This window comes from Macrotis lagotis, chromosome 2 (assembly GCF_037893015.1).
Source record: "Macrotis lagotis isolate mMagLag1 chromosome 2, bilby.v1.9.chrom.fasta, whole genome shotgun sequence".
Taxonomy (NCBI): domain Eukaryota; kingdom Metazoa; phylum Chordata; class Mammalia; order Peramelemorphia; family Peramelidae; genus Macrotis; species Macrotis lagotis.
This window is the reverse complement of record NC_133659.1, coordinates 332,898,111-332,922,019: the sequence shown is the minus strand read 5'-3', so window position 1 is coordinate 332,922,019 and position 23,909 is coordinate 332,898,111. Positions and strand designations below refer to the sequence as shown.

General features: G+C 59.7%; 2 protein-coding genes across 7 annotated transcripts in view; one reads left to right on the top strand and one right to left on the bottom strand.

Annotated features, from left to right (window-relative positions):
• Positions 1-5,593, top strand: part of MRTFA (myocardin related transcription factor A) — a 214,428-nt gene extending 208,835 nt beyond the window's left edge. For 3 of the 5 annotated variants that reach the window (XM_074227000.1, XM_074226998.1, XM_074226999.1), the window contains 7 exons: positions 823-1,076; positions 1,269-1,431; positions 1,916-2,845; positions 3,476-3,610; positions 3,700-3,873; positions 3,970-4,030; positions 4,118-5,593. In XM_074227000.1, coding sequence (XP_074083101.1) covers positions 823-1,076; positions 1,269-1,431; positions 1,916-2,845; positions 3,476-3,610; positions 3,700-3,873; positions 3,970-4,030; positions 4,118-4,605 — 2,205 coding nt within the window. In that variant the 3' untranslated portion in view covers positions 4,606-5,593. The remainder of the gene's footprint in view (positions 1-822; positions 1,077-1,268; positions 1,432-1,915; positions 2,846-3,475; positions 3,611-3,699; positions 3,874-3,969; positions 4,031-4,117) is intronic. The other 2 variants (XM_074226996.1, XM_074226997.1) reach the window with 1 other exon arrangement.
• SGSM3 (small G protein signaling modulator 3) lies at positions 4,722-22,699 on the bottom strand. 2 transcript variants are annotated; one of them, XM_074227002.1, is made up of 21 exons: positions 10,385-22,699; positions 10,099-10,184; positions 9,312-9,375; positions 8,970-9,178; positions 8,642-8,749; positions 8,412-8,555; positions 8,148-8,343; positions 7,935-8,080; positions 7,546-7,770; positions 7,413-7,467; positions 7,182-7,309; positions 6,919-7,074; positions 6,780-6,834; positions 6,652-6,701; positions 6,419-6,571; positions 6,253-6,323; positions 6,131-6,179; positions 5,939-6,024; positions 5,748-5,780; positions 5,614-5,674; positions 4,722-5,532 (listed from the first exon to the last, which is right to left on the bottom strand). In XM_074227002.1, exons 1-21 carry the CDS (start codon positions 10,506-10,508, stop codon positions 5,449-5,451), a joined length of 2,283 nt encoding a protein of 760 aa, XP_074083103.1. In that variant the 5' UTR covers positions 10,509-22,699; the 3' UTR covers positions 4,722-5,448. The 2 variants fall into 2 exon arrangements, with proteins under 2 accessions (XP_074083103.1, XP_074083102.1); XM_074227001.1 differs by having other exon boundaries at positions 5,748-5,870; positions 10,385-22,697.
• Positions 22,700-23,909: the final 1,210 nt, after the last annotated feature.

Here is a 23,909-nt window from a genome sequence, read left to right as displayed (position 1 = left end):
ATCTGAGCTCCTTTGTCCTAGACTTGTGTCCTAGCCCACCTCCTTCACCTCCCCGACCCGATGCTCCATGTCGAGAGCAGCTTCCACCCTGTGTCTGATCTCTTGGGTGCCTGTCGGGAGGCATTAGCACCCTTCTCTGCCTTGGGGCTGTCTCCCCTGTTCTCAGGCCCTCCATTATCACTCGGATACATCCAGAGGACTCCCACATTCACGCATCCTCCCTCACTCCTCCTGCACCCCCTGCCTCTCTTCTCACCCCATCTCTAAATTCCTGTCTGTCTGCCGTCTTGCTGATACTTGACCCTCAGCATAAGGCCCCAGGTGATCTCCCTCTCCCTCCCCAAACCACCCCTTCTTCCTTCCCCATTTCCTTCCTGTCTCTCTCTACTTCTGTCTCCTCTGCCCCCCCCCCCCCAGCTCTGGCCTTGATTTTGGGAAGAGGAGGAAGAGTGCATGGGTGGGGGGAGGCTCTCCTGCCCCTCCCCCAGCATCCCCAGGCGCTGCTCTGCTCAGGAGCTGCCTTCGTGCTCCTCTGAACTCTGGATCGTGGTCGGGCCTCCACCCCCCCCCCCCCCGACAGTCACCTCCTGAAGGGCAGACGCCGCGGCCTTCACCCCTCTTCCTCTTGTGGTTCCCTTCTGCCTCAGGCTGGGGGGCTCGAGCAGTCCTGGAAGCGTAGAGGAGGGAGGAGAGCCTCGGGGGCCTTTAGGCAGTCTCAGAGCCGACTGAGGCAGGCCTGGGATGGAAAGGGCAGAGGTGGCTTTGACGGGGTTCCAGGGAGGGCCGAGGCTCACGCGCCTCCCTCTCCTGCCCTCCCGTCAGCAAAGCCAACCCAAAGCCCCGGGGGAGAAGCCCCCTCGCAGCAAAAAGGCGAAGGAGCTGAAGCCCAAAGTGAAGAAGCTGAAGTATCACCAGTACATCCCCCCTGACCAGAAGCAGGACAAGGGGGCGCCCCCCATGGACTCCTCCTACGCCAAGATCCTCCAGCAGCAGCAGCTCTTCCTGCAGCTGCAGATCCTCAACCAGCAGCAGCAGCAGCACTACAACTACCAGACCATCCTGCCGGCGCCCCCCAAGTAAGGGCCCCTGCTCCGCGCCCCACCCCCACCTGGCTGCCTTCGGGGCGGTGGCCCCCGGGTGGCCCCCTTTGGGTCAGGGGTCCCTCCTCCCACTTCTGTTTAGTTTGGAGTTCCGGCCACCTTTCTTGAAGACTGGCTCTGGGCCCTGTTTTTGCCTTTGCTGATCTTATTTTCTCCCGCCCCCCCCAGGCCTGTGGGTGAGGCCCAGGGTGGCGGCCCCACCTCCCTGCGCACTCTCCCAGCCGCTCTGGGCAGCTCGGCCTCCGGCCCCCCCGGGCCCAGTGGTCTTGTACGCCAGAACTCAGTGACCGGCAAGCTGGGCCCGCTGCCCTCCAACCTGGATGACATGAAGGTAAGGCTCTTTGCCAGCCCAGGGTAGGCGGAGGCTTTGGTTGCTGGCTCTTCTTCAGAGCGTCTTGCATTGGGGGGGCATCTCTGGCCCCTCACGGTTGGGGGATGAAAGAACCCTTAGGGACAGGAGAGTCTTTAGCTACAAAATGCCACTTTTCAGCAGCTACACCCCCCCAGACTGGTTCCATGTCTCCCTATTTGAACTGTGGCAAATGGGAGGCCGAGGGAGTGGCAAGGAGAAGGGGCCGGTCCAGGCCTCTCCCAACCTTGGCTCTCTGGCCCGTCCTGCATTGTGAATACAGACCTGCTGGCCAGGAGAGACCCGGAGGTGGCTTGGGGGACGGGGCTTGGGGGACTGGCTTGGTGGATACATTGGCCCTTGGGGCTGTGGGACATTCCTTGTTCACGTTTGACCCTGGAGCCCCTGGGTTCAGAGGGGCCACAGCTACCCCAGTGCTGACCCCCCTCCCCCATGGTTAATGCAGGTGGCGGAGCTGAAGCAGGAGCTGAAGATGCGAGCGCTGCCTGTTTCGGGCACCAAGACAGACCTGATCGAGCGCCTCCGGGCCTACCAAGAGCACACGGGGGTCCCCGGCCCCGGCTCCAAGCCCGGGGCCTCTCCCATCCTTGCCAAGGCTGGGGAAGTGGTGGTGGCCTTCCCCGCGGCCCGGCTGAGCACGGGGCCTGCCCTGATGGCCACGGGTCTGGCGCCCGCTGAAGTCGTCGTGGCCACTGTGACCAGCAACGGGATGGTGAAATTTGGCAGCACGGGCTCGACGCCGCCGGTGTCTCCCACGCCCTCGGAGCGCTCCCTGCTCAGCACCGGAGACGAGAACTCCACAGGAGGTGGGGGCAGCGACGCCTTTGGGGAGATGGTGACCTCGCCCCTGACGCAGCTCACCCTACAGGCGTCACCCGTGCAGATCCTGGTGAAGGAGGAGAACCCCGCGGCCCGGGCCGAGCGTGGCGGCCGTGACTCGGAGAACCGCGACAAGGACCAGATGCTGCAGGAGAAGGACAAGCAGATTGAAGAGCTGACGCGCATGCTGAAGCAGAAGCAGCAGCTGGTGGAGATGCTGAGGCTGCAGTTGGAGCAGGAGAAGCGTGCCCAGCAGACGCTCCCCCCGCCACCGCCCGTGCTCCTGGCCCAGGTGAAGCGGGAGGATGGCTTCTCCAGCTGTGGGCTCACGGGGCCGCCCCGAGGCTCGGCGGAGCCCACGGAGCCACTCACGGTGACTGTGAAGCAGGAGGCCGTGCCCGACGAGGAGCCTCCCAGCTGCCTCCTGGCGTCAGACCCGAGCGGCCTCCTCCCGGATGCCACGGGGACCCGCGTCCTCACCGTGACCAAGCGGGACATGGAGGACTCTGCCGATGATGAGCCGGGCAAACATGGTGGCAGCCAGAGCCCCTCGCGGGTGAGAGCTTTGTGCCCTCTGAGGGGTGGGCTGGGGGGGAGGGGGCTGCTCTTTGAATCGGGTCTGGGAGCTCCAAGAGCCCTGCAGGCATGACCGCCACGCTCTGGTGACTCCCCCCTTCCCCTCCCACCCACAGAGTCACCTAGGACTTCCCTATCCAATATGGTGCCAGAGCCTTGAACCCAGACCCTTTGCCATTTCCAGCCTGTGATTCTCGATAAACCCCATGTCCCTGGTTGCACCCTAGGTCTGGGACCCCCCCCCCACAAGTGGCAGAGGAGCTTTGCCAGGCTCTGCTGCTCTTCCTATTATTTTGTTTGTACGTGTGCCCCCCGGGCCCTTCCCCAAGCGCCAACTGGCTGGAAGTTGTAGCAGCCCTGGAGAGGCAGCTTCTTGGATGCATTTGTGGGGTGGGGGGTCCTCACTGCAGCGGGAGAAGCCTGAGGCGCTGGTGCTGGGCAGGTCCCTGGGCGGACTGCAGCTTTCTCTGTTAAAAAGCTGCTCGTTTGGCACGAGTCCCTTTTTGAGATCTCCCCGGGACTCGGTTTCCTCACCTCTGTGCCCTGCCCCATCTGCTGGGCAGCGGCCGCCCCTAGGAGACGGGACCCTGACCGTCCGCCTTCTCCGCAGGCTCCGCCCAGTCCAGGACCCTCCCCACTTCTGCCCTTCTCGGTCCCCTCTGGCCTGCAGGCCTTCTTTCCAAATGGCTTCCACAAGACGACCTTGAAGACCGGCGTGGCTGCCCCCCCGGGCCTGCCCAAGCAGGTATGTGCCCCTTCCGGCCGCCCCCGCCCCGAGGCCCGGCTTGACCTCACGCTCTGCTCATGGATCCTCCCTCTCTCCCCTCTGCCCAGCCCTCCTCAGAGCCGGGGTCCCCGGTGGCTCTCCCGCCCTCCCAGATGGACCTGGACCACCAGGTGCAGCCCCTGTTTGAGGCAGCTCCTGGGGCCGGCCCCCTGCCCGCCCTGGTGAAGAAGGAGCCGCCGGGCTACGAGGAGGCTGTGAAGCAACCTCCCAAGCCCCAGGAGGTGAGGGGTCCGGTGCCTGAGAGGCTGGGACGCGGGGGCGGGGGGTGGGGGTCAGAACATGCGCCCAGGAGTGTCCCTGACATCTCTCCTTTTCAGGAAAATGGTTCCTCGAGCCAGCAGATGGACGATCTCTTTGACATCCTCATCCAGAGTGGAGGTGAGGACGGGCCCCGGGCCCCCCGAGAGCGGCTCTGCGGGGGCTGGGCCGCAGCCACATCCCTGACCCCCTTCTTTCTCTCGGCAGAGATTTCGGCCGACTTTAAGGACCCCTCGCCCTCTCCCGGAAAGGACTCGAGCCCGGCCCTGCCCTGCCCTTCCCCGGCAACCCCTCAGCCACCTCCGGAGATGCCGCTGCCCCTGGGCCCCGGCCCGGGGCGCCTGGAGGACTTCCTGGAGAGCAGCACGGGGCTGCCCCTGCTGACGGGCGGCCAGGAGGGGCCCGAGCCCCTCTCCCTCATCGACGACCTGCACAGTCAGATGCTGAGCAGCTCCGCCATCCTGGACCACCCGCCCTCCCCCATGGATACTTCGGAACTGCACTTTGCCCCCGAGCCCAGCAGCGGTCTGGGCCTGGACTTGGCCGAGGGCCACCTGGATGGCATGGACTGGCTCGAACTGTCCGGGGGACCGGTCCTCAGCCTGGCGCCCCCCAGCAACCTGGCTCCCAGCCTCTTCTCCACAGACTTCTTGGATGGCCACGATCTGCACCTGCACTGGGACTCCTGCTTGTAGCCTCCGGCGCCCCCCGGCCCGTGTATCGGGGTGCGTCCTCTTCCTGCAGGCCTGGCCCCAGCGGCCCCCTCCCTCTCCCTCCACCCCCTTGCTGGAGAGCCAGGGGTAGGGGGAACAGGCGAGAGCGGGGCTTTCCCAGGTGGCCTCGGCCTCAGTCTGCCGCGGGAAGTTGCTACTTGGCCTCCATTTCTGAGGCCAGAGGTGCCATTTTTATCCCCGGCGGGACGGGGTGAGGCCCCGGGCCAGGGAGGGCGCAGCCACGGTAGCAAGGCGTCGTGTACAGTGTAAATAGCTCCTATGTAAACATACACACATATATTCTATACCTACATCTCTCTCTCCTTGGTGAGAGGCAGCTGGGGCTCCGGAACCTTCCCTATCAGGCTTGCTTTTGGACTGGCCTCGCCCCCTCGGGTACCATGGGTGGGGCTTGGGCTTCCCTGCCCAGCTCGCAAGCCTCACTGCAGCCAACACTAGAAGGGCGGAGCCGGGCTGGGCCCCCCTCACTGGCCCCCCACCCTAACCTGGGGGACCAGGCGACAGTGGGGCCCCCTGGGAGACAAGGGGTTTTTTTTGTTTCTTTTTATAAATAAAAACACACTAGCGCTTTAAGGTGATGTCCTACCTCAAGGCCCCTCCCGGAAGGGGGGGCGGAGAGCGGCCCCCACCCCAGGGAAGGCGGCAGGAGCTGGAGGCCGCGTGGCGAGGCGTGGGTTTTCTAAGGAGCAGGTGCTTTCACAATATGCTGTTTATTTATAAACAAAAGAATAAAGGTCCTCACTGTTGCCCAGTGTCCCTGGCTCCCCCAGCTGCCGCCGCAGAGCGCCCGGGCCTTTGGGGGGGCTACCCGTCTATATCCCAGCTGAAGAGGTGATGCTTGACCAGCATGTCCTGTACCCCTTCCTTCAAGGGCTTCTTCTCCTTCTCCTGAAAACAGATGACAGACACCCCCTTGTAGCACCCCAGGGAGAGGTGGGGGGTGGGGGGGCGGGACCGGTGCTCACTCACCTCCTTCTTGATGGGAAGCTCCCAGTCCTGAGAGAGACTGAAGGCAAAGCAGCAGAGGACTCTGGGGGGGAAGGCAGAGGTGAAGCCTCCGGGGGTGAGGCCGCGTCCCGAGCCCCCCAGGAGGGCCCACTCACCGGAGTTCACACTTGATCTGGACCCAGCCTGGGCTGCGGAGGAAGGACCACGGCTGGTACCACTTCTCCACCGTGGCCACGCTGGAGCAGAGCACCTCCAGCCACAGATGCAGCACCTGCTCACTGGGGGGGCAGAAGGCGCTATAGGGGGCCGCCCTCCCGGACCACCCCGCCTCCCCTTGGCCACTCACTTGAGGCCCACGCAGATGAGGGAGCGCAGCTTGACGTCCATCTGAGAGTGGGCCGCGTCGTGGCTCATGTTGACGGACTGCACGGCCTGCGGGGGGGGGGGAGGTCGGGAGGCTGGGCCGGCCGTGGGCCCCCTGCCCGGGGGGTGCCTCCCCGTGGGGGGACCCCGGCCCGCGCCCCGCTCACTTACGTACCCGGTAGAGCAGCTCCTCGGGGGTCAGGACTTTGCCATCTTCGTCTAGCCTAGGGAAGAGAAGGCCCGGCCTTAGGCCCAGGGTGGGGAGGGGGCTGCGGCTGGGGAGGGGGCCGGGGTTACCTGTAGGTTTTACAGAGAACCAGGCGAGAGTACACCGAGTCGAAATCCCGCTCCACTTCGCGGCCGGCCGCCTGGGGGGAGACAGCGGGGAGGTCGGCTCCGGGGGGCTCCGGGGGCCCCGGGGGGGGGGCGCCGCCTCCCTCCCAGGCCCCTGGCCCTCGCTGACCTCCTCGATGAAGAGCCAGGGGTGGCCCGGGCCCCCCAGCAGCGATGGTTTCTTGAGGCCGTGCTCCAGGATGGACTTGAGGGCCGGGCACAGGGTCCCCCGCACCAGGTCCATGACGCCCTCGCTCACCGAGTCGTCTCCGGCCACCGAGTACTGGCGGGGAGGCCTGGCTGAGCGGGGCCCGGCCCGCACCCCCCGAGCCCAGGGACCCCCTTCCACTCCCCCCCCTTTACCTCCTTGCTGCGCTCGTCCAGGACCTCCACGAACTTGGCAGGAAACCAGCCTGGGGGGGCAGAGGAGGGGGCGTGAGCCGGGCACCCCCAGGCCAGGCCGTGCCCGCCCAGGGCCCTCCGGGCCTCACCTCGCAGGCCGTTGAGCTCCCCCACCCAGCAGTGCTCGTCCTTCTGCGAGATGATCTGTGGGGGGATGAGGCGGCGTCACCCCGCAGGCCGCCGGAGCCCCCCCAGAGCAGGGCCCCCCTCCCGGCCCCCTGCTGGCACCGTGATGATGTCATTCTTCCGGAAGCCCAGCTCGTCGTCGTCGTGGCGCTCGAAGTCCAGCAGGGCCTTGGCCCGGCGCCGCTGGCCGCGCAGACAGGCCGCGTAGTTCTCGTGGTCGCGCTGGTGGCTCTCCATGGTGTAGTCGGGGGTCAGCTCCTGCCCAGAGAGCCCGGGAGGGGAGGAGGCGGCGCGCGGGTCAGGGTCCGAACCCCGGAGCCCGTGGGGCCCCCAGCACCGGCCCCGGGGCCAGCCCAGTCGCTCACCACGTTGCCGTTCTTGGGGTCCACGCACTGGAAGTGGCGAGCCACCTGCAGGATGGCCTCACGCAGATCGGCCACCAGCTCCGTCTGCTTTATGTTCTTGGCCTTCAAGGCCTCCAGGTCCTCGTCCCCTGGCAACCACACAAGGCCGGTGAGGGCGCGGCCGCCTCCCCAGGGGCAGGGGGGGGGGCTCCTGGCGACTGCAGACCATCCCCACCCCCCACCCCCACTCACCAAAGAGCAGGGAGGTGATGCCCGACTTCCTGCGCTGGGTTCTACGCCGGACCACCTAGAGGAAAGGGACCGCGAGCGGGTCAGGGGCTGGGCCCGGGCCCGCCAGGGCGTCCCCCCCGGGGCCCTCGGGCACCTTGGAGAGGCTGCCGGTGGCACCGGGGCCCAGCAGCTGGCCCTGCTCGGCCAGGAGGTAGGCCAGGTGCTTGCGGCGCTGGGTCTCCACGGCCGCGTGCGTCAGGGAGCCGGCCAGGCGCGTGGCCTCGGCCAGCAGCGCCTCGGCGTCCTCCATCTGCGCCGGGATGTCCGACAGCGTGTTGAAGATGGAGGCCGAGTTCTCCGACTGGATCAGCTCCTCCTCCTGCAGCCGGGGGAGAGGCGGGTCGAGACGGGTCCGCCCAGGAGGCTTCCGGGCACTCGGCCGGCCTCCAGTGTCCGGGGCCCGCCAGCCCCCTGCCCCGGCTGTGGGCACGGGCACTCCCCGGCTCGGCTGCGCTTGGGGGGGAAGGGGCTCGGGCCGGGCACCTTCATGCGGAGCATGCCCAGGGTGGTCTGGAACAGCACCAGCGAGCCCTGGTAGAAGAACAGGTCCCAGATGCGCAGCAGCAGCTTCATGTGCACCACGCTGGCGAAGGCCGTGAGGAACCAGTGCACCGTGATGAGTGACAGCTCTGGGGGCAAAGGCGGCCGTCAGAGGCCGCGAAGCCAGGGACCCCCGCCCCCCGCCGCGGCCCGCACCTATGTCGTGCTCCTGCAGCAGCGCGTCCAGCCGGGGCAGGTACTGCACGATCAGGTGGCGGAGGACCCGCTGGTCCGTCTGGACGCCCATCAGGGAGCCGCTGAAGTAGGCGGCGGGCACCAGGTCCTCGACGATGGCGCACATCACCCAGAAGGCGTCCTCCTCCTCCAGGAACAGCAGCAGGCAGGCGGCCACCTGCGGAGGCAGCGTTGGAGGGGGGCGCCCCGGCTCCCCGCCCGCCCCCCGCCTCGCCCGGGGCTCACCATGCCGGTGCCCTGGCAGTAGCCGATCTCGGGGTAGAGCCAGGCGAGCCCCCGGAGGATCCTGCGCAGCCGGGGCACCCCGACGCCGCTGGGGGCGGAGAAGCAGGCGTGGCCGGGCATGGTGCGGAGCAGGTCCTTCTCGATCTGGCGAAAGCCCGGCCCCGGGGCCCTTCAGGCACAGCCGCGGGCCCCCGCCCCCCGCCGTGGAGCCCCGGGGTGCCGCCCCTCACCTGCTTGGCGGCGAGGGTCTCGTCGTCGGAGCTGTTCTTCACCACGTCCCGGTAGGCCACGTCCGAGCTGCGCTTCTTGTGCAGCGCCCCCGACAGGCGCATCCACAGCTGCGGACGGGGGGCTGCTAGCGGGGCGGGGGGCCTGGGCCCCCCCGGGCCTGCCAATGCCCCCCTCCGGGCCTCATGCCCCCTCCCCGGGCCCTCATGCCCCCCCGGGCCTCATGCCCCCCCGGCCTGCCCCCCCGGGGCCTCATGCCCCTCCCCGGGCCTCATGCCCCCTCCCCGGGCCCTCATGCCCCCCCGGGCCTCATGCCCCCCCGGCCCTCACCTGGGGCCGCATGCTGTGCGGGATGCCGCCCAGCACCAGGGAGTAGAGCTTGTCCGTGCGGGGCAGGGAGACCTCGATCTTGTCCCAGGTGAGGTCGCCCACGTCGTGGTTGTGGGTGAACTCGAGGTGGGCTTGCCACCTGAGCCTCTGCTGGGGGTCTTCGGCCAGGGGCCCCCCCGAGCGCTTGCCGGAACCCGGGTCAGCACCATCTGCGGTGGACAGTCCAGGAAGGAGGCTCCCCTCCCCCTCCCCTCCCCTCCCCCTCCCCGGTGGGAGCCAGTGAGGGGGAGGGGCAGCGGCGGGAGGGGCCGGGGGCCCCGGGGCGCCCAGCCATGGCTCTACCTTCCTTGTCCAGCCGGAAACCGAACTCGTCGTACGGGCACTCCGGCCACTCCGGCTCTTCTCTCTGGGCCCGGGGCAGAGGACAGTCACGCTGTGTCGTGGCAGCGCCCCCCCCCACCGTGGAAGCTGCCCCAGTGGCCGTGGCACTGCCCCGCCGCCCGCTGCCCAGGCTGGTCCTGCTGCCTCTAGCCCCTCCTCCCCGGGCCCATCCAACCGCGGTCGTCTCGGCGACGGGCACGGTGCCCCCGCGAAGCCGTCCCGGCCTGCCCCTGGGTCCTGAGTGGGGGCCGCCTCCAGGCGTCCTGGGACCCAGCCCAAGTGCTCATGGAATGAGGAGGTTCGTGTTTGCACCAACTGCTCAAAAGTGAGGCTCATCAAGGAAGACGAGGGTGGCCCCAGCCTGGGGGCCCCCAAACCACAGAAACAGGACCCCAAGAGGCAGGATCTGAATCCAGGGCCTCTGACTCTGGGGCCGTGTGCACTTTCACTGAGGTCAGAACCCCCCAGGAGGCCGCAGGAGGCTTCCCCCCAAGTCCTGGGGCGGCCTCTCAGGATTCTGCCCCAGACTGAGGGAAGGGAGAGTGGGCCACAGCTGGGGGTCCCGGGGTGCAAGCCCCATCTGCCCCCCCAACAAGGCAGTCCCATGTGTCCTCCCAAAGGGCTCCTCCCAGAACTCTTGGGTCAGCCCGGGTCACCCCCCAGTGAGAGGTCCGGGGTCACTGTGGGCATCCTGCTCATTAGGCCTCAGTCTACAAGCCTGGGGGGAGGCGCGCTGGGGCTGCCCTACCTGGGAGTACCTGGCCAGGATCTCCTGGGGCCACATGCTGGGGGTGAGGGCCGAGAAGGGTCCCCCAGCAGAAGGAGTGAGGCTTCCTGCACACAAAGAGAAGGGGGAGAGCTGAGGAACAGGCTCAGCCCCCCAAAGAAAGGAGCCCTCTGGCCTTTAGCCCCTGGGCAGGGAGGGGAGACCCCAGCTGCCCTCAGGGCCACACCTCTCCAGCCCACTGCCAGGCTCGCTATCCTTTGGGGTCCCCAAGCTGAGAAAGGGAGCACCCACCATGCCTGGCCCTTACCTGACATGCTGCCGGGGAGCACCGCAGACCCTGCCCACATGGCCACTTGCGAAGTCTCCACCGCTGTGGGGGTCACAGCAAAGGCCTGTTCAGAACACAACCTGGGCCCTGGAGGGCCACACATAGGGTACAGCGAGTGAGCGACAAAGGCAGAGTGCAAACCCGAACCCTGGGACCCCCCCTCCCCAAGCTCCTCTGGCTGAGCCAGGCCCCCTGCTCACAGCAGCCCCTTCTCAGCAGCCCAGGAGGGGGGCATCCCTGGCAGCAGATCCTATGCCCACAAACCAAGCTGGTGGATCCCCAGGGCTGTGCCTAACTGAATCCCAGTGACGACAGGCTCTGCCCCATGGGATCCTAGGCTGCAAGGGCCCTGAGGATTTGGGGGTGGTCAAGGTCCATCCTTCCTGGGGATATGAGGCCCGTAGAAGGTGCATGCCACCCTCTGTGCCCTCTTCCTGCCTAGGTCAAGCAGGGCACCCCCAGCAAGGCTCCCGAAGCCCACTCTGCTTATGTGCCAACCCTAGTCATTAAAGTGACCCCAAAGGAGAGATGGGAAAAATGTAGCGCCTCCCCTCCTTTGCCAAGGTCAGGGGCCATGGGTGGAGAAGAGTCCACACAGCATCGCAACCAAGTCCTGCCAACAGAGCTCACTGGCGGGAGGGGTGGGGGATACAACTCCAATGATGTAAAAGAACATTACCAAATGGGAAAACCAGCGGGTGGGGGGCCTGGGGTCCCAGGGGTGGGGCTGTCGGACAGAATCAGAAGGGACACTTGCTGAATCAATTTATTTGGGGGGGGGGGGAGAGAGACAAAAGACATTTAATAAAATGAAAATAAAATATCCACAGGCACCACCAGGCATGGGCCTGGCCTGCAATTGGGCCCTTACTCTCTGCCACGGCTGGCTCTCCCAGCTGGGCAGTCTCTCCCCAGCAGGATCAGCTGCAGACCATCAGCCCGATGGCCTCTCCCCACAGGGGCTTCAGGGTCTGGGGGAGGTCTAAATGCACCCCTCCTTTGCCTTCATGACGAGCCAAGGGCAAGGTCCACCGATGGATGGCCTCAGCAGCAGTGACAGCAGCAGAACCACCAAGGGGTCAGGGAAGACCAGGTGGCCAGTGGGGTCATTGATCCGGGGGGGGGGCTGGCATCTCAGGACTGACCAGGGTCCAGCTGGGGTACTTTCCTAGAAGCAGCCCCAGTTCCCAGACAGGAGTGGCTGAATAGGAGGGCGGCTTCCTCTAGCCTCTGGGTTGCCATGGATACCTTTCTCCCTACTATCAGAGCTGGTGGTGCTGGCGCAGGCGACTGGGTCCTTCCGTGTGACCCCTTCTGACAGGCTCCAGTGGAAGCAAGGACTTGGGCCACCAGGGCTGCTTTGCATCTTGGGACCCCCAGTGTCTTCTCCACCAACTCCCCAAAACTTAAAGCCAGGTGGTGAGATCGCCCCTTCACATCTGGTACCGGACCATTCATTTTCTTTCATTTCCAGTAGCCTGGACCCCCTCCACTTCTTCCATGGGTCCCTCTGAGTGTCATCTGCGTAGGAGTTTATTCCCACTGGACTATCTTCTGCCTTCAGTGGGAGTAGACACCGGGGGGGTGGGGGTGGGCAGAGAACAAGCAGAAGGAGAAGCCAGTAACGGCGAGGGCTGCCGAGGTGCATCCCCTGGAAGGGGCTCCAAAGCATCAGGCGTTGGGCTGGTGGGAAAAGTGTTCTGCCACGCATGTGTCTCCAGTGGTGGACAGCTAGGAAGGGCTCCCTGTCCCAAGGCACACACTGCGTCTTTAAGATGCTCAGCTCTCGGGGAGCAGGGTAGAGGGAGGCCTTTCCTTAGCGCTCCCTGGGCACCTCTGAGAAGCTGTGTCCAAGCTGAGTCTGAAGCTGCCCTGGCGCTGGGGCGCTTCCCAGAGCCCAGACTCAATGTTTACATTCCACCCTGGGAACGCCAGACGAAAAACCCAAGCACAAATGCATTAGGAACCTCTGCTCCCCTGTGGCCAGCCACCCCAGCTCAGCCATGCCCTAAGCTGCCCCCTGAAATGGTAAAGCAGCCGCTGGGCTGACTGGCGCAGCCCCTGAAGACCCTCACATGTGCCAGGCCGACCTGAAACTCTTCCAGACCTGTCTTCTCACTGCTCCCAGCACTGGCCCCCTGCTATGCAGAGGACCCCACATCTACACACAGCCTCTCCTGAGTTTGCCTCCACCATCCCCACCCTTGGCTAGCTCCAGACAGACGTCTTGTAGCCATCTGTACCTCGACATGTTCCAAACACGACTCCTCTTCCTGACCATCCTCATCCCCGGCCCTTCTTTACTTCCACGTCTGGTCAGTGGCCGCATCTCAGGGGTTCTCCTGTGACACCCCTTGTCTTCTTTGACACCCTCTCGGTCCACTAGACCTCTTGTGTCTCCTCAGCCTCCGTCCCAGGTTCTCTCCTCCCCAGCCTGCCCTCCCCTCAGCTAGAAGAGCATCCCAATGCACAGCTCAGCCCTCGCCCACTTGGCCTGGGCTGGTCCACTAGACCTCCCTCCACCAGTTCTTTGTTCCAGCCACCGGTCCCCTGCAGAACTGTTCTTCCAGGCCTTCCCTGATCCCCCCACTCCACTGCATGCATACGCTGACCTTTACTCCTCTCTGTATTTGTTGGTGCCCCATCAAAGCATGAGCTTGTAGTCAGGGGTCATTTTAGTGGGTCTCCCAGCATGAAACACATAGTGGGTGCTTTACAGAGGCCTGTTGGCTGTGGGCAAATTAGAAGAGAACAGTCTGCTGGGCCTAAGTTGCAAATTTTAGAAAAACCTTCTAGACTCCAACAGAAATAAGGGAAGCTGCGCTTCTGACCACCGGCCAAAGGTCCAAGGCATAACAAAACAGGTGGGAGCCTTGCTGGGGTGGGTCCGGAGATCTCAGTGGAGCAGTAGAAGGAGAACTCGGGAATCAACGTTTATCATTTTAGGGCTTGAGCGGGCTTCATGGATCCCTTCTTGCAGTGAGTAATATTTTTGAATAATTTAAGAAAATCTTGAAATCTGGGTAGTCTGGAGCACAAGAAAGGCAGTGCCTGGGCCACAATGACGGAGCGGCAATATGGAGCAACTAGTAAGCCTGCTCTTAGTCCCCAAGACCACCCACTCGAGTGATTCTTACATTTAAACCCTGTCCTTGCGAAGGCGTCAGCAAGCCTCTTATTCCCTTATTTGAAAGCAATGAAGAATGCCCCCTTCTCACAGAGTGAAGCCCCCAGGGGGCCAAGTCCTGAGTGGTGGGCAGCCCTGATCCGGAGGGACTAGGAGGAGAGGCCAGAAGCTTATCAATAACCTTTTCAACTTGCTTTGTCCAGGGGTGGGTGGGCCATCTCCTCTGGCCCTGCCCTCAGTCACCAGCTGACACCTCAAACATCTGCCTCATTGGGGAGCTCTCCACCCCTGCCCCCCCCCCCACCATCTCAGGGTGGGTTCTGGGGCTGGTGCTGTCCATTCCTCTCCCAGTCAATATTTGCTTTGGGGGCCATCCAAGACTGCTCTTTCCGGCAAAGCAAGAGCCAATCGGACTAGGCCAATCAGACTTACAGAACAAGGAAGGGGGACAGCAGCCAACTCCACCTCTTAAATCAGCAACCACTGAGATGTATTTACCTGTTCTAAGGCAAGGGGAATTTAAGAGCTCCTGGAGAGCTTTGCAGAAGCCCCCTCCCCCGTGGCATCCTGTGCACCTGCTCGGTTCACACCCAAATACATCCTCTTAACACAGCCTAGCACCCTCCTAAAAGGAAGTGGTTCCAGATGGAAACAAGGCCAATGCTCAAAGCCTGTCCTACCCACCAGGAAAGGGACTGGGCTGGAACAGAACCTTACCTGGCAAGTAGCAAGTGATTTCAAACTCACCCTTTCATTCATCCAGAGAAGCCAACTGCCCCCCCCCCCAAGTCACTTAGCCACTGAGTCTCTGGAGTCACTTCCAGACCTGGGTCAGTCCAAGCTGCTCCCACCAGCTTCAACACCTCAAGGGTGACTTTGCCACCAGAAGCCATCCCCACTTTGTGGCTATCCTGACTGTAGAAAGGGAAGGGTCTCTACACCTGACTGGCTGGCTCTAGACCTACATAAATAGGGGGTGAGAGGAGCAGGAAAGACTTGGGGTCAGCACTAGTCCCAGCTCTTACTGGACAGCATGTGCCCCAGGATGGGTTGACCATAAAGCTGCTTATAAACCAGGAGTAAAAAGCCAGTCAGGTATAGAGACCCTTCCATACTCCATGGATTTTCCTTCTGTTTGCCCATTTTTGACATGCTGTCTATCCCTCATTGGATACAGGCATCTGTCCTTTGGTGTCTGGGACATGCTTCCAAGACGGACAGAGACAGACACACAGAGACACCATCCTCTAACTTTTCACTGTGAGCATCGTGCATGGCTCACACCTGAGCCCCTTCCTCTCTCTAATCCTCCTCCACTGGTCAGGCCATCCACCTGCCATGACTTCAAGAACAATATTATGCAGATACTTCCAAGAGATGCTTGGCAAGGTCAGTAATTGGTTTGTTTTGGGGGTTTACACCCAGAAAGCACTAAGATCACTGAATCAGAATGAGAAGGGCCCAGTTATAGGTCATGTAGCTCAAACCCGTAATTTTACAGATGAGGAAACTGAAGTCAAATAGATTGAACTGGTCAAGGTCAGATGGCTAGAGATCAATGGCAGTCCAGTGCCCTGCCCACATGAGATGCATCAAGTTAGAGAGCACAGAAAAGGGAAGAAGGAATAAAAGAGTACCCTAATCAAACCTGGTTTCTAAAGAAACAAAATGAACCCCTAGTCTTTCAGTAGGAAGGGACCATACAGGGAATGCACAAGGAGACAAAAGGTGGGATTTAAACAAGGGAAAAGGAGAGAGATCTTGTTTCAGTGGTGGAGGGGGTGCCCCTGAGGAACACACCCATGAGGAAGAGATGGGGTCCTGCCGGTGGGAATCTTGAAGAAGCGAGACTAGAACCAACTGAAGGGAGTGTTGACTTCACAAAGCCAGAGATGGGGGCAAGCAGAACATAAAGGTGCTGGAAGGACAGTTGCCATCCATGGATCAAAGAGCTGGCAGCTGTGGCTTCCCATGGCATGGCCCTCGGCCAGATGAAGCCTGTGCTCCAGCCTAGCAGAACAAGTCCTACGCTGCTGTACTTGAGATATTTCCTGATTCATCTTCAGTTGGGATTGTCCTTAACACTGAGCAGGAAGTTCACCTCTATTCAGCACGCAGGAAGGGAAGCTGGCTGTCGTCCCGCCAGCTTGAAGAGGACCAAAATGACATTGCTATGTCAGGGCCAAGGTCCAGCGTGTTTGACTGTGGCTGATCACCAGTGCAAGTGAGGATGTTCTACCCCAGGTTGGGCACAAATAGTCCATGGGCACATTGGATTTGAGGCTCTAGATGTGTGCACTGGTCGCCTGTCTTATAATGTTGTTACTGGTGCTGTAATTATTGCTCAGTTCTTCCGGCCACATCTCCCACGAGTCTTCCCATCATTTCTTATGGCACCATAACTTGTTCAACTGTGCCCCATTGGTGGGCGCTCTTCCCTGTTTCTTTGCTATTTTGAAAAGAAGTGGTGGACTCAGGAGATAAAGTGAGAATAGGCAAGAAATGAAATAAATGAAATGAAAACAAAAATAAACAGCAGAGGTTTTGTCCATTTGAGTCCTTCTCTCTCTCAATGAGTGCTTCAGGCTGGAGGTCTGGTCATGGGGGTGGGCAGCACAGCAGGGTCTCGAGAGCCTCAATTGAAAGAACTGTTACTGAAGGTCACTTCCAAAGACCATTTCCTAAGGGGGTGCAGACTGGAAATGCACTAGAGCTAGTGAAGGGGCTCCCAGAGAAATGAGAGATCCCCAAGCACTGAACTGAATGAAGCGGGGTTGAACACAAAGGGCAATGGACTTCCTCTGCTCTGTATGTTCCGGCAGGATGGACAGTTCTGGAGGCATCCTGGAAGAGGGAAGCCGAGAGGCCAGAGCCCCTGAGATGGTGCAGGAAGCCGAGCCATGGGAGGAGGCTCGGCCCAGAGGGGACCTGGATGTTCTTAGGCTATTCTGCAGCACAGGTGTTAGATGGGGTGGGTGAGGAAGCTGCTCAAGGGTAAAACGGTGACCAAGGAAGAGGAGTTGGGAGTTTGAGTGTGCCCACTTTCCTTCCAAGACAGCCAGATGGATCTGTGCAGAGGCTGGAGGTGACTGGCTCCTCTCAATCTCTTATTTTACAGACTATGGAGCAGCTTTTCCTACAGGCTAGAAAGGTCAGGATTTGAACTCCAGATGCAGACCTCCTTCCACTTCCCCACATGGCAACTTGTCCACAGTGGACCTGACTCCACAGATAATGAATTTCTTTCAAATCTGAAATTCTAGGACTCTAACACCTTGGACAAGTCACTAAGCTGCCCCTGTGAGCTGAGGGTCACCCAGACATTCTAACAGCTACAGATGAACTACTACACATCAACAGACTGTTCATTCATTCCATGTCATTTACTATATGAAACTACACACTTCACAGTAATACGTACTGACCAACCAACACACACACACACACATACACACACACACACACAAAATCTCATAGACCCTAAGTTCATTTTCCCAAGGTGAACTGACTGCCGCATTTGCAACAAAACTTTAATCACTGAATAAGAGACAATATAACGAACGGAACAAAGGCTGGACATCTATTCAAGGGGGGCTCTTACCTCTATTAATTACGGCCAGGGGAAGAATCAGTTGCACTAATAGGAGATGGAAGAACGCCATGACCACAAGGTCATTCATGTGTAATAAAACAACAATCAGCGACTTCCACAAGAGCGTGGCAGACAATGTGGCAACCAAAAAAACAAAACCAAACCAAACCTGATGTGTCCTCGGGAGCATAAGAAGTGTGGGGGCTTTGGAGGCGAGAACCTTGTTACCTTTGGTGATCCCATTGGGAATGTAAGATTAAAAGTATGTTAACATGAAAAGGCAAAGTGAAATGAGCGGTGCAGGTTACTGGAAGGTACATTTTCAAACGTGCTGGATGCTGGAGAATCTAATCAGAAAGTAATTCTAGAAATTTGGAGAAAGGAAAACACACTGGTTTGCATGGGGAGGGCTTAGAAATGTTTATGTGCTTGCTGCATATAACTGGCTGAACAGTACCTGGAAAACCTCCTGAGGAGCTCAGGACACGAAGTTGTCTCAGAGGTGGTCAGGATATCCAAGCCATAAGCACTGAGGAGGGGCCTCTCATTAAATGTTACCAACCAGGAAATACAATCTGGCCCAAGGAGCCCTCCAGGTTCCAGGTCACACTCCCAGGAGGAAGCCCTTCAGCAGGTGGGCAGATGCTGGAAGGGGTGGGACAAGAAGTCACAGCATGACAAGGCGTGGCTGCCTGATTCCTCAGCCATTTATCTAGTCTCCAGCTTTCCTGCCTCTGGTCTGAAGAGGTTTGTCTTTCATTCATGACATCAGGGAGGTGATGCCAGGACAAGCAGGTGAACTGGATTTGAGTGGGGGGGGGGGGTGATGTGCGGAATCCCCAACCTCACTTTCTCCTACAGAGCCATCTGGATCCAGGGGTCAGAGATGGCGCAGGATGCCTGGAGGTGGTCTGGGATGTGTTGACAGTCAGCTCTCTAGCCCAGGCTTCTACTATTTCCTCTCCCAAGCTCCTGAATAAGGACCTCATTTCCTCCTGTAGATTGTGAGTCCACTGGCAAAGCTCTAACAAGCTCCGCCTGTGTGCTAGATAAGCCAGACTCTGTCTGGCTACATAGACAAAGAAAGGCAAAGATAGGCCCCATCCCCAAGGAGTTCCCAGGCTGATGGGGGTCAGGATCCCCTTGAGTCTGTAGCCCATTTCATACTGGCATGCAGCAAATACTCCATACATACTTGTTAATGAAAGGAACCCTGGGCTAATGGCCAACTAAGAGCCAGTTAGCTCCAGGTCTTCCCTTCCTTGGCTAAGTATCAGACTTCAGCCCACCTCACAGCTCAGTGGGAATCCTCTCTCTCCCACACGTGGGACATGTGGTCACTTCTAGGGTTGGGAACCATCCTGCCCGAGGTCACCAAGGCCACTCTGGGGCAGCTCAGATTTTTAGGAAGAACTTTATTTCAAGTGTAAATATGCTGCTAAATCCTCTGCCTCAACTTGTTCTGACACTGGATCCTAATCCACCTTGCAGAGCACTGCTTTGTGCAGCTCTATCTAGACCTCTCCTGTTCAGACATTTTTTGCTGGCAACTGCCTAGGGCTTCAATGATTCCATAAAGAGAGGCAGAAAGATTCTTGGCTCTGGGTCCCAGAGGATCTAGGCTCTGTGCTGCCACTGAGGCACAACTGTCCTGAGTCAGTTTTCTTGTTTCTTGGATCCTGAGGCCCCTCCAAGGAATGGATTTAGGATGCCAAAGTCCACAGAAATATCCCCGACCTCTTTTCTGAATTTCAGTCTCTGCTGTCCATTATTTGGACCATCCTCTGTCTGGAGGCTGCAGTGTCAAATCTGAGGCCCATAAAGCTCCCGAGTGGGGAACAAGATTAAAATGGAATTGGAGAATGTTCAACAAAACTAAATACAACATAGATAATGTGAATTTGTGGTTTTCTCAATCTGTGGCCTGCGGGGATTGGTTTCTGTCTCTTTGATACCACTAAGTCATGGAAACCCTCTCCCAGCTTTTCTATTTCACTTTTTATCCCTGTCCTTCCCATCACCAGAGCCAGAAACTTCAATCACCTCTTATTCAGCTGCACTCAACCCCATCCAGTTCTCCGTCACATCCTGTCAATTCTGTTGCTAAAATCTCTGTCCATTTACACTAACATGTCCTGCCTCACCAGCTCAGTCCAGGAGCTAGCATACTCTGCTCTGTGGCTATTTCCAGACTCTCCCACTGCCTCTACCCTCCTCTGAGGTTCACTCAACCATAGCCACCATCCCATCCACATTCTCACCCATCTTTAGGACCCGGTCCTTCCTTCCTATGTGAGCTTATGGTAGGCTAACAGGTCCTGGAACTGACCCTGGCTCAGGTCCTCAGACTAGGTGCCCTCCCCCTCCCCCGCTGTGTCTCCTACACACATGACTAGAGAAGTTGGGAAAACCATACACCATGCTGTGTCCAGTACAAAATGTTCCTCAAACTCCCACCTGGGCCCTCCATGCTGTGAGGCAATCCTCCATCTCCCTCATCAACTCTGTCTCACAGTCAGTGTACCAAACCTTCTCATCCCTCCTCAACCCTGCCATGATACTCCTTCCTCCATGCTAAAAACCTTGCCTCATTTTATTGAAAAAAACAACCAACCAACCAAGAGTCATTCACCAAGAGCTGTTGTCACCTGTCTCACATCATAAGGTGGCTCACAGGGGGCTCTTCTTGACAAGATGCAAGTGGTCCCAATCCATCCTGCTGTCTTGGGTAGACTGAACCCCCTCTACCTCCTTTCCTGTTTTTTTTTTTCGAATGTTATTTTATTTTTTCATTTACATGCAAAAAAGTTTTCAATATTCATCTTTTTTTTTTTTGGTTGCTTTGTTCTTTTGTTTTTTGCAAGGCAGTGGGGTTAAGTGGCTTTGCCCAAGGCCACACAGCTAGGTAATTATTAAGTGTCTGAGACTGGATTGAACTCAGGTCCTCCTGACTCCAGGGCTGGTGCTCTATCCACTGCACCACCTAACTGCCCCAACATTCATCTTTTTATAAGCTTTTGAGTTCCATATTTTTCTACCTTTCTCCCTTCCCTCCCCATGAGAATATTTCCCCAGAGAATAATCTGATATAGGTTATACATGTTTAACATACTTCCTTATTAGTCATGTTGTCCTTTCACCCTCTTCTTAATTCTCTGCGGTCTGGCTTCTGACCTCGTCACTGAACACCTCCTTCCTTGCATCTTTGATGCTTCAATCACCTCCTCCTCTTCTCTCTAGGCTTTTCTCCCTTCTGGTTCTCCTTCTACCTGGCCACTCCTATCTCCTTGGCTGGATCTTCATCCAGGTCACATCTATGAGCCTTGGAGATCCCATGGGGCTCTGTCCTGGGCCCTCTTTTCTTCTCTCCTTGGATTGTTTTCACTCGGTGATCTCATCGGCTCCCAGAGATCCAAACACCCTCTCTATGCTGATAATTCTCAAATCTACTTCTTCAGCCCCAACTTCTCTACTGATCTCCAGGCTCACATCTCCAACTGTCCAGTGATTATCTTGGACTGGATGTACTGTTGACATTTTAAATTCATCACAACTCTGACCTCATTATCTTACTCTGCCCCCAACCCTTCCCTCTGCCTAAGTTTGCTATTTCCATGGAAGATACCAACATCTTCCCAGTCTCCAGGCTCACAATTTGTGGGTCAATCTCAGTTTCTCTTTCTCACCACCTATATCTAATCTGTTGCCAAGGCCTGTTCATTTTACCTAACATACATATCTCAACTTCCTTCTCAAATCACCACCACTCTGATGTAGTGTCTCATCACCTCAAGATGGTACTATTACAGGAGGCTGCTTCATTGCTCCTCTTGCCATTTGTCTGGCATCACTACTTAAAAGTGGTCTTCCCAGAATATGGGTCTGACCATGTCACCCCCTACTCAGTAAATTTCAGCGGCTTCCTGTCTTCTCTAAAATCAAATAGAAAACCCCATTTGGTATTCAAAGCCTGTCATCCCCCACCTTTCCCATCTCTTTATACCTTATGCCTTTATTTTCCTTCTCCCACTCCCATATTCTTTGGCCTCCTTACAGAAGATCCTCCATCTCCTCATTCTGTCCATTTTCACTAGCTTGTTAATCATGTCTGGAATTCTCTCTCTCCTCATCTTCTGGGCTCCTCCAACTCTTAGCTAAAATCCTACCTTTGATGGACAGCAAGTCCCTATTGCTCTTAATTCTAGGGCCCTCCCTCAACTGGAAATCCTCCATTTCTCCAGTCTGTGGCTTGTTTGTATAGATATGGGTGTGCATGTTTTCTTTCTCATGCAACTGTGGGCTGCTGCCTCAGAGCAGGAACTCTGTGTGACCCCTCTCCCCTGGAGTACTAGAGCACATTTTAGGTGGCCATCCCATCTCTAACTAGTCCCTTCCCAACTCTTCCAGACTTCACACCACTGCCAAAGTCATCTTCCTCATGCCCTCAAAAATTGTGAGTGGTTCCCCATGACCTACAGAATCAATTCCTTTTCCAAATACACTTCTTCTGGGTCTTCTGTTTGATTCCAGTCAGTCTGGACTAGCCATTCCCTGGACTTGTCTTGTCCTCCTGGATCCTCCCAGTCTTCCTGCTCAGCTGCAGGGCAGCTCCTTTCCCATGATCAAATTCCTATCCAAGAAGGTCCAGTCCCAGGGATTCCCTGTCCCTGTCTCTGCTACTACATCTAGCCTCTCCTCAACACTTTTCTCATTGTAATATATCGTGTCTATATAGACCTCTCATTCCGCCCCCCCCCCCCCCAATAAGCCATAAGCCCCTTGCTGTCTGCCTAAGCAGAGTATTCCACACAGAGATGTCCTGACGACTGTCTGCAGCCTGGTGAGGCTGGGCTGCTCAGTCCAAACCACTCCATGGCACATTCACTTTCTCATCTGGCCCAGATTTTCCAGAATCCAAGTCGAAAAGACACAATTCCAATGGAAAAATCTATTTCTTCACAAAGCACCATCTCTAATGCTCTTCTGCTTTCCTGGGACAATCTGTGTGACCTCACGACTGGTTGCTATGGAAAATTCTTGATGTCGCGGGCAGAGCCTCAGATGTGATTAGGAGGTAAAACAGAGAGAACAGATGTTGCATTCTCCTATTACAATAACAAATCCTCAATTCCGGTCCAAACAGCAAGTGCCTGAGCTGGGTAAATGGTCTTCCTTTGCAGACATCTCTGGCTCCGTGTGTTTACCTGGTGCACACTCTGTCCCACAGTGAGGAGGGGTCTTCCTCTCCCTCGGGCCCTCCCTGTGCAACGGGCACAGGCTGAGGTGGTCATCAGAGAGAAAAAGGCCCTGCAGGGCTCTCACCAGGGAAAAGAGCAGCTCTGCCAGTCTGGGGGGCAGGAAGCGACTAAGGAAGCAGAGAGACTACGATGGCATGTAGGGAGGCCCCGGAGCTCGAGGAGAGGCGGGGGAAGGCGCGGCCCCCCACTCAGTGCAGGAAAGTCAGGGGGCTCGGCTTCGGGGCCCTGGCCGGGGGAGGGGGCATGGCGGCTCCTGCAGCTGCACCCCGAGAAGTTCAGGGGAGGCCTGCGTAGGGAGCCCTTCCCTGGGGGGCCGCAGGTCGCAGCAGCCAGGTGAGGCTCCCCGGGGGGCCTGCAGGAAGCGCCCAAAGGGGGCTCAGCCCCGGGGGTTCGCACAGGAACCCCCCTCCCCGGCCCCGCCCCCCCCCGCCCCGCCCCTGGCCGCCCCCCGTACCTGGCTGCCCCTCGCACCTGGCCGCCCCCCGCCCCGCCCCCCGTACCTGGCCGCTCCCTGTACCTGGCCGCCCCCCCCGCCCCGCCCCTGGCCGCCCCCCCCCCCCCGTACCTGGCCGCTCCCCGCCCTGCCCCCCGCACCTGGCCGCCCCTCGCACCTGGCCGCCCCCCGCCCCGCACCTGGCCGCTCCCCGTACCTGGCCGCCCCCCGTCCCGCACCTGGCCGCCCCCCGCACCTGGCCGCCCCCCGCCCCGCACCTGGCCGCCCCCCGTACCTGGCTGCTCCCCGCGGGCCGGCCGTGGCGCCTCCACCTCGGGGCCCTGGGCTGCGCTCCGTCAGCGCGGGGCCGGGCGCCAGGGCGCACGCGCGGGCAGGGGGCGGGGCGCGGCCGCGGGGCACGCTGGGAGCTGTAGTTCTGTCCGGTTCGGGCGCGCGCCGTGACGCCGCCTGCCGGCGCGGGCCCTGCCCCGCGGCCTCCCGCTCTGGGGGCGCTCTGGACCCCCCTGCACCCCCGGGCACCAGGGGTGTCTGCCTCCCTTGCCCACCCCTCAGAGCGGAGGGGTAGGGCGGGGGTCTGGCATGGAGGGCCTTACTCTGGGGGGGCAGGGAGGGGACCAGGGAGTTTATTAGGGGAGGGGGATGGAGTGGAGTGGGGAGCCCCCAGCCCCCACGGGGCACCCCCAACCACCAACTCAGCACCTCAAAGGCAGACTCAGCCGCCTCGCCTCCTCCCTTCTCCTTAGCGCCCGGGCCGCCTGGGGCAGCCCCGCAGGATGCCAGGGTGATGCCAGGGCGATGCCAGGGAGCGGGCCTCAGCACCATCCACGCGTGGCCGCAGGGGTCTTACCTGCCCAAGGTGCCCTCCGAGGAGTGAGGCGGCCCGGCCCCGGAAACCAAAGCCGGAGCCTGGCACGAGACGAGGAAACCCTGGGGGCCACCACCCCATGCTGCACAGATGCCAGGCTTCCTGACCCCTCCATCTTGCACCTCCCCAGTGCCAGGCCCGTGCCCATCCCCAGCCTGCGGTCTGGGAGTAGCTTGGTGGGCCAGCCTGAGCCCACCCTCGCTGTCCC

Excerpts from the sequence above, each read along its gene's own strand:
- SGSM3 (XM_074227001.1), bottom strand. The coding sequence starts at position 10,508 with ATGTGTGGCCCTCCAGGGCCCAGGTTGTGTTCTGAACAGGCCTTTGCT. Across the intron at positions 9,376-10,098 it reads TCCTGGCCAGGTACTCCCAG|AGAGAAGAGCCGGAGTGGCC; the intron begins GTAGGGCAGCCC and ends CCCCGGGCCCAG. Across the intron at positions 6,572-6,651 it reads TGGACGAGCGCAGCAAGGAG|TACTCGGTGGCCGGAGACGA; the intron begins GTAAAGGGGGGG and ends CCTCCCCGCCAG.